Source organism: Phasianus colchicus, chromosome 1 (assembly GCF_987193195.1).
Source record: "Phasianus colchicus chromosome 1, bPhaCol1.hap1.1, whole genome shotgun sequence".
Classification (NCBI taxonomy): Eukaryota; Metazoa; Chordata; class Aves; order Galliformes; family Phasianidae; genus Phasianus; species Phasianus colchicus.
In genome coordinates this window covers 131,554,411-131,568,516 of record NC_143436.1, presented here as the reverse complement: position 1 = coordinate 131,568,516, position 14,106 = coordinate 131,554,411, and the positions used below count along the sequence as shown (strand labels likewise).

At 41.7% G+C, this 14,106-nt stretch overlaps 1 protein-coding gene across 1 annotated transcript in view; it reads right to left on the bottom strand.

The window, feature by feature from the left end:
• Window positions 1–1,781: 1,781 nt before the first annotated feature.
• The window catches only part of SLC9A7 (solute carrier family 9 member A7), a 75,366-nt gene continuing 63,041 nt past the window's right edge, over window positions 1,782–14,106 (bottom strand). The window contains exon 17 of the mRNA XM_031596172.2: window positions 1,782–9,576. Within this exon, the coding sequence (XP_031452032.2) occupies window positions 9,328–9,576 (249 nt within the window). The 3' untranslated portion in view covers window positions 1,782–9,327. The remainder of the gene's footprint in view (window positions 9,577–14,106) is intronic.

The following is a 14,106-nucleotide window of genomic DNA, read 5'->3' as shown; positions in this document are numbered from 1 at the left end:
CGGTTCTCCCAGTCCCGGTTCACTGGGAGAACCGATAAACCTGGCCCTCCCAGTCATGGCCTAAACCAATGTCAAGAGCCCAACCCAGCAACTTCTGCCTGAATGTAATGCCACTCTCTTGTGTTGTTTCATGTCGAGGTTGTGCTGCACCAAGACAAAACATGGGACAGCACTCACAGGTGTGGTTCCATGGCTCTAGGCTTAAGTAACCAACTCTTGTAGAACCCAGGGGAAGTCTTCCTTGCTTTTTTCTGAAGCAGGCCACACACAGCTTATCAGACTAACTCCATACAGCAGACACAGCCTGTGCTGTAGCAATTAAGTAACAGTGTCAGTAGAGACTAGTCACTAACAGAGTATAGAATCATAAAATAGCCTGGGTTGAAAAGGACCACAATGATCATCTATTTTCAACCCCTCTGCTATGTGCAGGGTCACCAACCACCAGACCAGGCTGCCCAGAGCCACATCCAGCCTGGCCTTGAATGCCTTCAGGGATGGGGCATCCACAGCCTCCTTGGGCAACCTGTTCCAGTGTGTCACCACCCTCTGTGTGAAAAACTTCCTCCTAATATCTAACCTAAACCTCCCCTGTCTCAGTTTAAAACCATTCCCCCTTGTCCTATCACTATCCACCCTTGTAAACAGCCGTTTCCCCTCCTGTTTATACTCTCCCTTCAAGTACTGGGAGGCCACAATGAGGTCTCCCTGGAGCCTTCTCTTCTTCAAGCTAAACAATCCCAGCTCCCTCAACCTTTCCTCATAGGAGAAGTGCTCCAGAGTAGGGACCACTATCTTGTGGAATCCCCCCTCAGCTGGACTGACACCCCCACACCACGGGCAGTGATGTCTGCACCAACCATTGAATGTCAGGTCACATTATCCTCCCCAACAATATTTTGAAATCTCCCTTCTTGCCAGGGGATATTGATTATGGCCCCCTCTCAAAGAATTTTTCTAATATCGTGCTTTGGAGGAATGGGCAGACTCCATTACCTGGCAGCTTGTGCAGTGCTGTGTACTTTTGGACTTTCCACAAGTTACGTAGTGGTTTTGTGGGGAGTGGGGGCTGCATATCATTTGTTGTATGCTTTGCCAGGACTGTTTGTTTGTTAGTGTACATTTGGAATTGTTATCTGTTGAGCATTTGCTAGCTAAGACTATAATTGCTTAAGGACATTGTATTAAATAAATATATAGTTAGCCACCTGAGTTGTGGTCAGTGAAGCGTGTTAACTGAAATCTATTCCCTGTCTTCCTTGAACACTATCCCTACAACACAGCTTTTACAATACATTTTTAGTTTTTCCTCTCTTCTCTATCTCCTCTGTTTAGTTAAATAATAACCCACTGCTATTTAACATCATCAAAATACTGTGACCACTCATGACGGGAGCTGCTATTTCACCATGGTAATTACCCATCTCCTGGCATTCTGCTTGCTGCCATTACTCTGTGCTGACACCAAGACAAGTCAGGCAATCTGGGACCAAAATTTGGAATTGTTGGATGACAGCTTCTTTGATTAAACTACAACCAGAAATAAACTTCATGAATATGCTGTAACATGGAGCTGCACGGCCTACTTCTCTCTGCCCCAGCAATAGCAATGTCAGAGACATTATTAGTTGAAAATACATTCAATCTATTTATTACAGGCTGAAGTCAAATATTTTAACAGTGTAGCAAAACCCTTTTAAGTCAAGCACTCACTTTTTCTCTGAGGGAACACATTTTTTTTCCTCCAAATAACCACATCAAAGTGGGCTGCAACTGTAGTATTTCCAATTACTGCTATCTAATTGACCAGATTTCCACAAGCTGCACAGCACAGCTCTGGCATTGTGCTCAAGCATAAAAATGAAGCCTGAATACTTCTACCACTTTTTTTTTTTTTTTTTAAACTTACATATCAAATGTTCTTATATGGGATGCCTTTGAGTTCAGAAACATTTAAGATTTAAGAAATGCAGGAGACCAACAAAAAGTATTGTGTTATCAAACACTAAAGCTAACCTGAATGTTTGTTTCTCCAGAAATATGACTGCTGCCCACTTACGTGCACCAATACACATCTTCTCCAGTTCTGTACTACAGAATATGGGCCTGGGAGGGGCACTGCCTTTACCCATACCACTGCAACTGGGTTCCCCCCCACTGGCACCTATCACAGAATCATAGAATCACCAAGGTTGGAAAAGACCTCCAAGATCATCCAATCCAACCATCCACCTGCCACTAATATTTCCCCAGTAACCTACATTCCTTAGTACAAAATCTGAGTGTTTCTTTAACACATCCAGAGATGGTGACTCCACCATATCCCTGGACAGCCTGTTCCAGCTCCTGACCACTCTTAGTAGAAATTTTTCCTAATATCCAACCTGAGCCTCCCATGGTGCAAACCTACTGAGGGTGCACTCAATCCCCTCATTCAGGTCATAAATAATTATACAGAATAGGACAGGCCCCAGTATCAACCCCTGAGGAACACCACCTGTGTCTGGTCTCCAGCTGGATTTAACTCCATTCACCACCATTCCCTGGCTCTGTTCATGCAGCCAGTTCTTTACCCAGCAAAGAGCGTACCTGTCTAAGCCACGGGCAGCCAGTTTCCCCAGGAGAATAGTGTGGGAAACAGTGTGAAAGGCTTTGCTGAAGTCAAGGTAGACTACATGAACAGCCTTTTCCTCATCCATCAGGTAGGTCACTTGGTTATAGAAGGAGATCAGATTGGTCAACCAGGACCTGCCTTTTGTGAACCCATGCTGGCTGGGCCCGATCCTCTGGTTGTCCTGCATGTGCCCAGTAATCTCTCTCAAGATGATCTGTACAGCACCGAGCTCATCAACACAGCATGGAAAACAAAAAATGGAAAGTCCTTTACTCCAGTATGTATTATTATAAACTGCCTGTTAAGTTTGGTCCCCAGATAAAGCTTCACACTTCAACAACATTTTGAAAGTCTGCAAGCCCACCCAGGAAGGGTGGTGCGTAACAGACCATGATTAAGAAAGTAGCATAGGATAAAGGTGTGTTGGATAGAGTGTCCAAACCAGATAGTTTATTAACTGAAAATCTGAACTGATCCCAGTACTTAAGCCCTTTGCCTGTCACAAGTACCTAAGTTCCACAGCAAAAGCCTGTAGAAATCACATAACAAATCAAGATAGGGAATTTCATCTGAGTCTGCAACACAGACATGATTGGCCCACACTTGTATCTTGTTTATGTCTATGCATGATTAAGGCACTTTCACATTCATCAGGCTGATGTTACCTTAAAAACTACATCCAAACTTATTGAAGGCTTTTTAGATTCAAGAAAATAGGGTGAAATTATTAAAAATAAAAAATCATTAAACATTCCTTTACTTGCCCTACATTAGAATCGGATCAGGCTTTCCTTGTAAGTGCCTTCAAATCTATGATGAATTAGGATAAGGGACAGTTGAATTACTGTTGCATTATCCCATCACCCTTTCTTTATGATAAGTTATGCAGAAATCTGCCAAACTCAGCATTTGGGACAGCAAGATTAACAGCAACAATTGTTTACAATGCTGTTCCTGCAGTAAAGCTGCCTGTTAAAGCCATTTCCTGGCTCTGAAATTCACTGTTTCCTCCCCTCTTTCCTTCTCTTTCACTTTGTGGGCACATTTCTCAGAAGGGCACTCCCAACATCACAAACCAAGAGGATTCTGTGGTTTCACACTGCACAGTGTGCAAATCTCCTCTCCAAACTTGGGATGTACGACCCTCCTAGTAAGGTTTGTGTCAGCTTCTGCTTGCAAAGAACAATTTTCAGTGTAGGAACATCTGAAATTGTTACTCAATGTGTTTTTCTCTTAGGAACACTTTCATGCTACGAAGCAGCTCCATCCTTCTTACTGCGACTCCAGTTACGACAGAGATTACTGTGTGGGGTATTTACTGCCTTCTCTCCTGCATGATGTCCAGTCATCTCTTATCCTCCCTTGCTTATAAGTCCCAGTGGGTCATAAGTTCCATGTTTTGGAGAGGAATACTCCAAGCTGCTGCTGTATCTGCAAGTTCCCTGTTTCTCCTCAAAAATGTTCTCCCTTCACCCCCATCTTAAAGAAAAGCATGCCGAGTTGAAACTACTGAGTACTCAAATTCCATTCCCACACTTGTGCAGAAGCAGAGACCATGTCTGCCAAGCCCGAGGTCAGGCATGTTATTCCTGCAAGCTACTTCAAACAGAGTTAAAAGAAACACTGCACCTCTCCTTAAAAGGCATGCAAAACACATTAGCATTTGGAGCCTTGTTGTTCAGTCTGATCAATACTGCCAGAAGAGAGATTGCAAGCCAAGTTCAATAGAAGTTACACAAGACAGACCATCATTTCCACACCAACCTACAAATGGTCCTGCTGAATGATTAAAATCACAGGATGTGACCTCCTAGTTATTATAAATCTCTCGGACTGTTTATTAAGGCTGCTGCACTTCCTACTATGAGGTCCTTCCACCTGCCAGGAGTAAAACACGGTGGCCATCATACTGGTGAACACCACTGGAACCATTGCCACATACTCACCTCAGATCAGCCAAGAACGCTGTCGTGGATTTTTTTTTTTTTTTTTTTCCTTTGCTTGCATTTCTTGCAGTCCTTTCCCCAAAGGAAATTTCTTCACTGTGAAAAAACATTTTTTGTAGGCCAAGAAATTCATAGCCTTGGAACAGGACAAGACTTGGTCAATTTCCAAATATTTAACACTTTACCCTTAGAATAGTAGAATCATTAAGGTTGGAAAGACCAACAGGATCATCTAGTCCAACCATCAACCCATGCTTGTGACTGCTCTAGACCAGGTCACTCAGTGCCACATCCAGGCTTTTCTTGAAAACATCCAGGGATGATGACTCCACCACCTCACTGGGCAGCCTGTTCCAATACGTTATTACTCTTTCAGAGATGAAATTTTTACTAATATCCAATCTGAACCTATTCTGGCACAACATGAGGCTATCATATCACTCATCTTACCACTGTTACTTGGGAGAAGAGCCAACTCCAACTCATATAGCTTCCTTTCAGGTCACTGTAGACAGTGATAAGGTCTCCCCTAAATCTCCTCTTCTCCAGACTGAATAAGCCCAGTTCCCTCAGCTGCTCCCCATCAGACTTGTGCTCCAGAGCCTTCACAGATTCACTGCCCTTCATTTGACACTCTCCAGTTCCTTGGTGCCTTTCTTGTAGTGAGGGTCCTAAAACTGAACATAGTACTCAAAGCGTGGCCTCACCACCCCCACTTACAGGGGGACAATCACCTCCCTGCTCCTACTGGCAACACTATTTCTGATATGCTTGTTCACTGTTTATTTTCTTTGAATCGGAGAAGGTAGGTTATATTGCTCCTTTCCCCAGCACAAGTCAGGTGCCCGCACATCAGACATGGAGCACACAGCAAGAACACACTTGCCCCAGTCTCCCTCTTTTCTGAGGGTTTCACTTGAAGTCAGGGTGCTGGAGCTGCTGCTGAAGCCCACAGCAGCACTGAAACACCTCTCACAAAAATGTAAATGCACTGTTAAGCCCACATCTGTAACAGGATTGCTCCTGTACCGTTCCTTGTACTCACAGAACCCAGTAACAGCTCTTCACCTTTAACTGAGCATCTGCCTAGAATCCCACAGAAGGTACAAGAATTGGCTCTTCAGCACAAAGAGGGTGACTGATTCAAAACACCTTTGTTTCTCACCCAACCAGGTAGAAAATTGGCATTTTTGTGCCTAACTTGTTGTCTTAGTATCTTCTAATTCTAAATGAACGTCTAATTCCTCTCCCAAACATTGTAGATGAACGTACAGAAAAGTTCAGGTAACTTCTTAGTCTGTTCAAACATGATGTTAGTGTTACGCTTGTGTATTGTTAATTGAATACAATTAAATCAAAGACTTGTTGGCATAAGAAACAACTCCTGCAGACCACTCTTGTTTTACTGTCAGGATTTGCTTCTATAGAGTATGCAAGAAGATCAGGCACTTCATTCTGCCCATCTGCAGGGACTCAAGTCAGCAAACTCCTTGGTAACGTCAGGCGAAGGCTTTCAGTCTGATTGATGATGCAGAAAGCAAAAATCTAAAGAGAGGAATCTCTCAGTCCCAAGTACAAGGGCAGCCACGTCAGCTGCAACATCCCATGCTACTACAGCAATACCCTGTTCTGCAAGGACCACCATCCCACACGTCCTCTCTTTCCATGCGATGCATATATTAGTATGTATCGACTGCTATTCACTGCAATCTTCTACTTTGCTTTCTATTCAAAACCTCACACCAAAGTTGAAAGAAATTACATCTGCTGTACAGACAGGTCAAACTCTCGCCAGCCTGGCATCTTCATAGAATCATAAAGTGGCCTGGGTTGAAAAGGAACACAACGATCATCCGGTTTCAACCCCCCTGCTATGCGCAGGGTCGCCAACCAGCAGACCAGGCTGCCCAGAGCCACATCCAGCCTGGCCTTGAATGCCTCCAGGGATGGGGCATCCACAGCATCAATGGGCAACCTGTTCCAGTGCATCACCACCCTCTGTGTGAAAAATTCTCTCCTATCTTAATGGAAAGGAACTGAAATGATCTTTTAGAAGACACTAGTTGGTGAAATATACTATTTTTCCATGACAAAGAGTTGTTTTTTAATCTGCATTTTCTGATTCTTTCCTTTTCTCCCCCTATTTCCTTAGTAAAGGAAATGTGGGAGTTCTGAACAAGGACCAGTGAGGTAAGAAGCAGCTAAACATTGTAGCTTACCTTTGGCTGACAGTGAACTCCAATTTTGGAAGATATAAAATGAAAAGAATAAATCAAGGAATAAAATTAAGCATCCATATGTAGGCCTCTTCTCACTATGTTGGAGAAGTGTTTCAACCCATTTTGGAATACAGAAGCTAGACTCAATTTTGGTTGCCCTTTCAGAGTCACATTTTGGGCTTACTGGCAAACTTCATTAAACCATATATCTTTGCACTGGAATTATGAACATGGACAGAAAGGAATCTGTACCGGGATGGTTTACTACTGATTTCAGAGGCTCAGTCTCCCCAAGAAAGCCAACCAAACAATTTTTACTTCTAAACAACAGATCTCTGCAGAAGGAGCTGTTTTTCACTCAAAATGATTTGAGACTCCTCAGCTTATCATCATTTGAGTTGGAAGGAACCTTTCAAGGCCATCTAGTCCAACTCCCCTGCAATGAACAGGGACGTCCACAGCTACATCAGGTTGCTCAGAGCCCTGTTCAGCCTGATCTTGAATATCTCCAGGGGCAGGGCATCCACCACCTCTCTGGGTAACCTTCAAGATGAATGTAAAGTTTACCTCACTGTATTAAGTCCATTTACTTTAAATAAATTGTTTTAGTAATTTTGTAAATGCTTTTTCTACTGTTAGCACTCAGGAAAAAAAAACAAAAAACAAAAACAAGACAAAACCCCATGAAAGCCAAGCTACAAAGAGTATAAATAGAGCATGGATCATTGCCACCTTTGTCCTTCTTGAAACTGGAGCACTCAAAGATCAGTTCTGCTCAGAGATCTTTCTTTATTGGGGTTTGTTACTCTTCACCCACTAAGAACAGAACTCAGTTTTCCCACCCCACAAATAAAAAGTTTCTTGTTTTTTTGCTTCCTCTTTTTTTTTTTAATGTTAGGCAGTCATTAAAGATCAATACCCAGTAAAAACGTACGTTGGAGGGACACATACAGGAGGTAGATCACTCATAAACAAACAGCTGAAAGAAAGTAGACTTGACCATAGGACTGCAGCATTTCTCTGCAGCAGCATGTTGTCATCGTTAGCCCAGCATTAAGTTTAACTATTAAAGAGAAACAGAGTGGGTATTTACTCACACACAATTTTATGAGGAACAACTGAAATGGCAGCAAGAAAGAAAACACACTTTTTAGACAAACCAATATTACATCACATTAGTGGGCCACAGAGTTGTTTTAAAAAAATAAACCTTTTGAGACATGAGAACGACACGACATTTTAGCATGCTTTGAATAGCTGAGCTGCTCTTCAAGGTGCCACAGTTTTCAGCTATCAGCAAAGACAATGATATCGCCTCACCTGGAAAGTAAGAAGCGTTTAGCATCACATTAAAGCTAGCCTACGTGTGAGTGGGCTAAGTACTAGGCAAAGATTTTCCCTTTTCACACTTAAGATGATACTACAGTTCATCGCTTCTGTAGCTTAAACATTATTGTGCAATGCCCCACTGAAGTTTCACATCTACTCTGCAAAAGAGAATAGCAGTAAACACCTTTCTTTTAGGTAGACACAAATGGTAAAGCCAGTATATTTGTCTGTCCTTTTAATTAAATGTTTGCTGTTTATCACACACAAGAACTGTAAGCAGACTCCATGGACTCTTCTGAGAAAAATGAAACATCTGTGAAAGTTCAGTACTGCTTTTTTTTTTCCCCCCCTTTTCTCCCTCTTTTTTCCTTCACTCCTCTTATCAGCCATTTTCTCAAGCCCAAGACACACTTCTATCTTCACCTGATTTTTAGCAACCTTAAGGTAGAGGAAGTTTTATCCCCTGACTTCTACCCGAGAGCCTGGCTCCAGGCTTGGGTCAGGTCAGCCATATCTCAGACCACAAGAAGTTGGGTGTTATTCTTTCGAGGCAAGAGGAGTTCAGCTAGTGGTAGCAGTCAAGATGCCCAAAGCTAAAGGGACAAACAGCTCTCAGTGTCTTCCTATCTAAACACACAGCCAGTAACAAAATCTTATTTTCCCTTTTTTCCCTGAAATTCATTAAGTACAGATTGTAGTAACAGACTTGCCAGTGTTGCATTCATGCATCTGTAGTCCTAAGGCATACCGTCCCATTTTACCTCTGGATTTCTCAACCTCACTAGAGAAGTAAATGGATCTCTCCACATTCAGATACATACACATTCCTCTTGATTGCTGTGATCATCACATTTATATTTCTTCTTCCACATTCACAAGCTAAGCCAAGACAAGCTCAGTTCTACGACAACATTGGCACACGCCTCTTCTCACAGAGAGCTGCTGCAGCTGAACAAGACAATTGCAGCATGCTAGTTATACTTAGATTCAATGTGTGGTGTAAAAGAATGACCAGTTCTCATTTGTCTATTTTCAGACTTCTAGAAAATCCCCACTGTCAGCATCTTGAGTAAAAAATAGGCGACGTCTTCAGACCTTAGTAAAACCACTTAAACACATTCACTTGCTTAAACAAACACCCCCACCTCAAGTGACACAGTGGGCAGCAGTCTTCCTTGATCCATCTGCAGAGTGAGAGCTGTTTTTACTGAGTCAATAATCACACATTGTCATCCAGAGGAAATACTAGCCGGGTACCCCTGCTTGCAACTTCATGCTCTGCTGCTCCTAAGTCGCGTTCCAGTGCTTCCTCTGAACTACTCTTTGTTCTCCTGCCATCAAGGCTGGTGGTGGCTGTATGGGGGCCAGAAGAACCGTTCGCAGTTATTGTTGTATCGCCATATGTCACAGTGAGGTCACTGTCATTGAGAATAAAATCAGAATCCTCTTCTCTAAGTTGTTCTTGATTCTGAAAAAAAAAAGGAAAGCCTTTATACAGTGTGCAGCATGAGTCTTTGCCAAAAAGATAACTGAACAGACAAGTTTACCTACATGTCAATACAGCAAGTAAAAGTCCAGCAACAGAAGGTAAAATTCCATTGTAAGAAGTGTTCAAAGTAACCCTGAACCCAGCATTTGCAAAACAGCTTGCTGTACTCTGAATAACTACAGCTCTTGCGGGCAGATCCGAATCTGGGATCTGAACCCAAGAACTAAATCTTCAGACAAGTCACTGGTGATTTTTTAGCACTGGAAGAGTACAAGTAGAACAGGAAAGAGAAGCTGTTTACCCCATTCTTTATATGATAATTCAGAAGGCCATTCAGGAAAAAGAAAGCCTAAGACTGAGTGCAACTAAGCATTTAAACTACAAAGTCTGAGTTGTATCTTTCGCTACCTCAGTAAGTTCAGAAGTAAAAGACTCATACAAACTAGTAAGAATTCACTAAATTCAAACTCTTAACATTCAAGATTTCCTTGGTAGATTATTTTTTAGTTCATAAATTAAGCTAACTAACTGCTTACAATGTTTACCCAGTACTAAATGGACAATTACTTAGCCTAGTTGTTAGGAACACTCTCAATCCATGACATTAAGACACACTTATATAAGAAAATGCTTTCTTCATAATTTTACCTAGTTCTGAATTGTTTCTTTTCAAAATCATTCAAAACAGTGGCTCATGAAACCCTATGAATTTATTTTGGTAGAGATAGGATCAAATAGATTGTCAAGGACTAGAAGTTGGTGGAGTTGGTAGTGATAAGATGAGGGGAAAAGGCTTTAAACTCGAAGAGGGCAAATTTAGACAAGATATCAGGAAGAAATTCTTTATTGTGAGGGTGGTGAGACACTGAAACAGGTTGCCCAGTGATGTTGTGAATGCCCACTCCCTGGAAGCATTCAAGGCCAGGCTGGATGGGGCTTTGAGCAACCTGGTCTACTGGGAGGTGTCCCTGCCTACCGCAGGGGGTTGGAAGTAGGTTATCTTAAAGGTCACTTCCAACCCAAACCTTTCTATGATTCTATGAGTATAACAAAATGCTCGAAGTCAGTTTCCCTACACAGAACAACACAACAGCAAAACATTAAATTGTACCATGTTTAGCATGGTCTTCATAAGAGACAAAATGCCAGAATTAGTCAAAAATTATGTTTTTCTCATAGTGGAAGAAAACTCTAACAGTACTATAAAGCTGGCTTTTTTGCAAGCAAAAGCAAGCATTTCCTTATGCAAATAGCTCCATATTGCTTAGCAGGATCTGAAATGTAAGCATGTTTATCACTGTTCTCCTCAGTAGGCTGAATGCTCTCCACACCATATTCTCAAAGTACACCATTTCTTTCCGCGGTAGCAAAGGAACGAGGGTGAAGTCCAACTGATACAGGATGCATGTGGTTAGCCTGACCAAAAAAACCATACCTGAATTGCAGAGCAGTAATTCAGGATAGTTGAGACTGACAGTTCTGATTGATGTCTGATGAAAAACTCTGCGTCTTGCTAAATAAAGCTTCCTGGAAAAACTTCCTGTTTTTATTTCAGAATGAGAACCAGCCAAAGTAAGGCAGCAGAACCCTCTAGGTGGTATAGAATGTGAGCCAGTCAGGGCCAAAAGAGGTGTCACGAGCTTACCAAAAACACTGCAGTTCAGTGTTAGGTGCAAGACAAACCCCACTTACACCGAATCTAATTTCTCAGAACCATCATGTCATCCACACTTATCCTTAATTACTGAAAGTTATTGCCATAAAAAGTGCTGTTCTCAAAGAATACATGCAGTTTAAGATTTCTCCTTTTTTTGACTGCAAAAAAAAAAATTGCTGAACTATTGCCAGCATCTTCAAGATAAGGTCAAAATTGAAAGGTTCTGATACAGTGCACAGAAACAACTTTTACAAGCTTTCTATCGAAAAAATAAGTCTGGGAAACAAGACTAAGACAATTCAGAAAGCCACAAGAAAATGAGCTATTTAAGAACATCTGTCATCCTTATATGTACACCATCTTTGAAGAAGAGACATTCCAAGTAAGACAAAAAGCAGAAACACTGAGAAGAACAAAAAGCAGGCAGCTTTTAAAGCAGTATTCAGGCACTAAACCAAAGATGCTGCAAAGCTGTTATCACAAGTTGCTTATCACAGTGTTCGCCCTTGCAGAAGCACTAAGGAAGGACAGGCATACCAAAAGCTCCCAGAGCATCTCCCAGCTCCACAATGCCATTTAACAGCAAGTTAATGGCAGCAAGGACAGTAGATCCAAACACACTATGCTTGAGTTCCCAGAAGGCCAGGCAGCTTTTGGGAGCACAATACTGAGTGGAGAGGGGCCCCAAGCCTTATACTACATGGGAATTCCTGACTCAGTCCTTTCTGGTTTGTCCCAGGCTGTACTTACTTGTTCATAAACAGGATCTGTTCCAAAGAAAACAGAGTGTTCTCACAGTATGGTGAAGAAACATTGCCTTCTGCTAGTTGAGATGCTCTTACTTATTTCACTGAACAACAATGCAAACAGCAGGCAATTCACTTCATACACTTTCCCACAGAACACACATGACCAAACCCATGTAGTACTTGGATTTGATGATATGTTTACAAGCAAAGAGAATGCGTGTGTAAACCTACTGTGCTTCATACAGCATGAACAATTCTTTCAAGAAAGACAGGAAATGTATCCAAGTAGATCTCCAGAGACTTGAAACTCTTCCAAGAATAACCCTAAACTGGCCTCTGTAGTCCCCTACAATTCTGCAGGAGCAACTTCAATTCACTCAAGCAGTATAGGTCTGAACTTCACTATTTAAACTCACGAACTATCATGGCTAAGTACCTAACTTCAAAACCCTGCAAAAAACCGAAGTTTGTTGTGACTTAACACACCATTACCCACTCACCTCAAGGAACTTCACAGCATTCTGTCTATTCATTATAACATTTGGTGGAGATGTCACACACCTAACAATGTGTACCAGAGATGCTCTAGCTGCTTAAGCTTACTACGAAGCCAGACTTTATTGCTGATAGGCAGTATTTTGACTTCTCATGCTGAATACAGCACAGGCATCACAGGTGGCAAAACTTACATCAGAAAATTACTTAGGCATACTGCAAATGGAGTTTCTTTATTGGATTTGCACGTTTAGAAAACTACATTCAATTCTCTGGTACTTTCATACCAAGCGTCCCATTCTGCAGGATACAAGAGCTAAACAATCTAGAAAAACAAGTGGGAGCACACGTAGGGCAAAGCACATTCCTCAACCAACAAGCAAAGCCAAAATCCCCAGGAGTGCTTCATCAGGAAGAGCAAGTGATAGCACAGATGCTTCATCCAAATGGAATAAGTAGTGGGTAGAAAAGGGAATTACTGCTAGTTTCAAAGGACACATAAGGGAATTCAAATTTACCTCCGTTACTTTAGGATAAATTGTAAAGCCCAGCCAAGAGGTCACTGAAGTGAAAGACAGGAGGAAAGTTTTAAAAGTAATCATTTTAAACACGAACTACAGCAGCCTCTTGTGCATTTTAGTTCCAACTTTGAAAAAGTAAAAAGCAATCGCAGAGCTAGGAAGTCTTGAAAGGAAACTACACCTCAAACTGATAACCCTAATCTTAAGACAGCAATGCAACAAAATACAAACAGTAAAAAAATACAATGCAGAAGTTCCACGTTATGAGTGTTAAAAGTAGCAAGCAGTCTTGTAAGCATTTTTAACATAAACCATGTGTTATGCAGTGATGAAATTAACACTTCACCTCAGGTAGTGAAGTGTGACACAGAACTAATCCAATTAAGTAAGTTTCCATGCACAGAGTCACAGAATCATAGGGGTTGGAAGAGACTCCTGCGGATCATCAGGTTGAACCCAAAGCTAAAGCAGTTCCCTAAAGCAGGTCGCACAGGTAGGCATCCAACTGGGTCTTGAATATCTTCATAGAAGGAGATTCCACAGCTTCTCTGGGCAGCTTATTCCAGTGCTCTGTCACCCTCACAGATAAGACGTTCTTCCTTGTGTTTATACAGAACGCCCTGTGTTCCAGTTTCTGCCCATTGCCCCTTGTTCTACTTTTGCTCACAACACCGTAAATGTTAGAAAAGTACATCACAAATATGGTAGCAACTAAGAATGAGAAGTACTGGGGAAAAAAAGGGCCAATATAGTATAAGATAAAATGAAAGACAAAGCCTACATTGCTCATCCTGGTTACTTATCCAGTAACTGAGGATCTAATCTTGTAAGATCATACAGAGATAGCCATGTGGGTAATAAACAAGTAGAGTAATTGTTCTGATGGATGCCATCCAGCCTAGATCTGTTCTAAGATCTCCAGTGGCATTGCAAAGATCGGAACAGAGCCAATTTCTTGCATTACTAATAGCTCTAAATAAGCATCAGAAGTTTGAAACTTCTTTGAAATCTTACTGTCAGATAAAAGCAAGATTCTAATACAGTAAGAAATGAGAGGAGTATTTCAAAGTTCCATGTGGGATTTGAA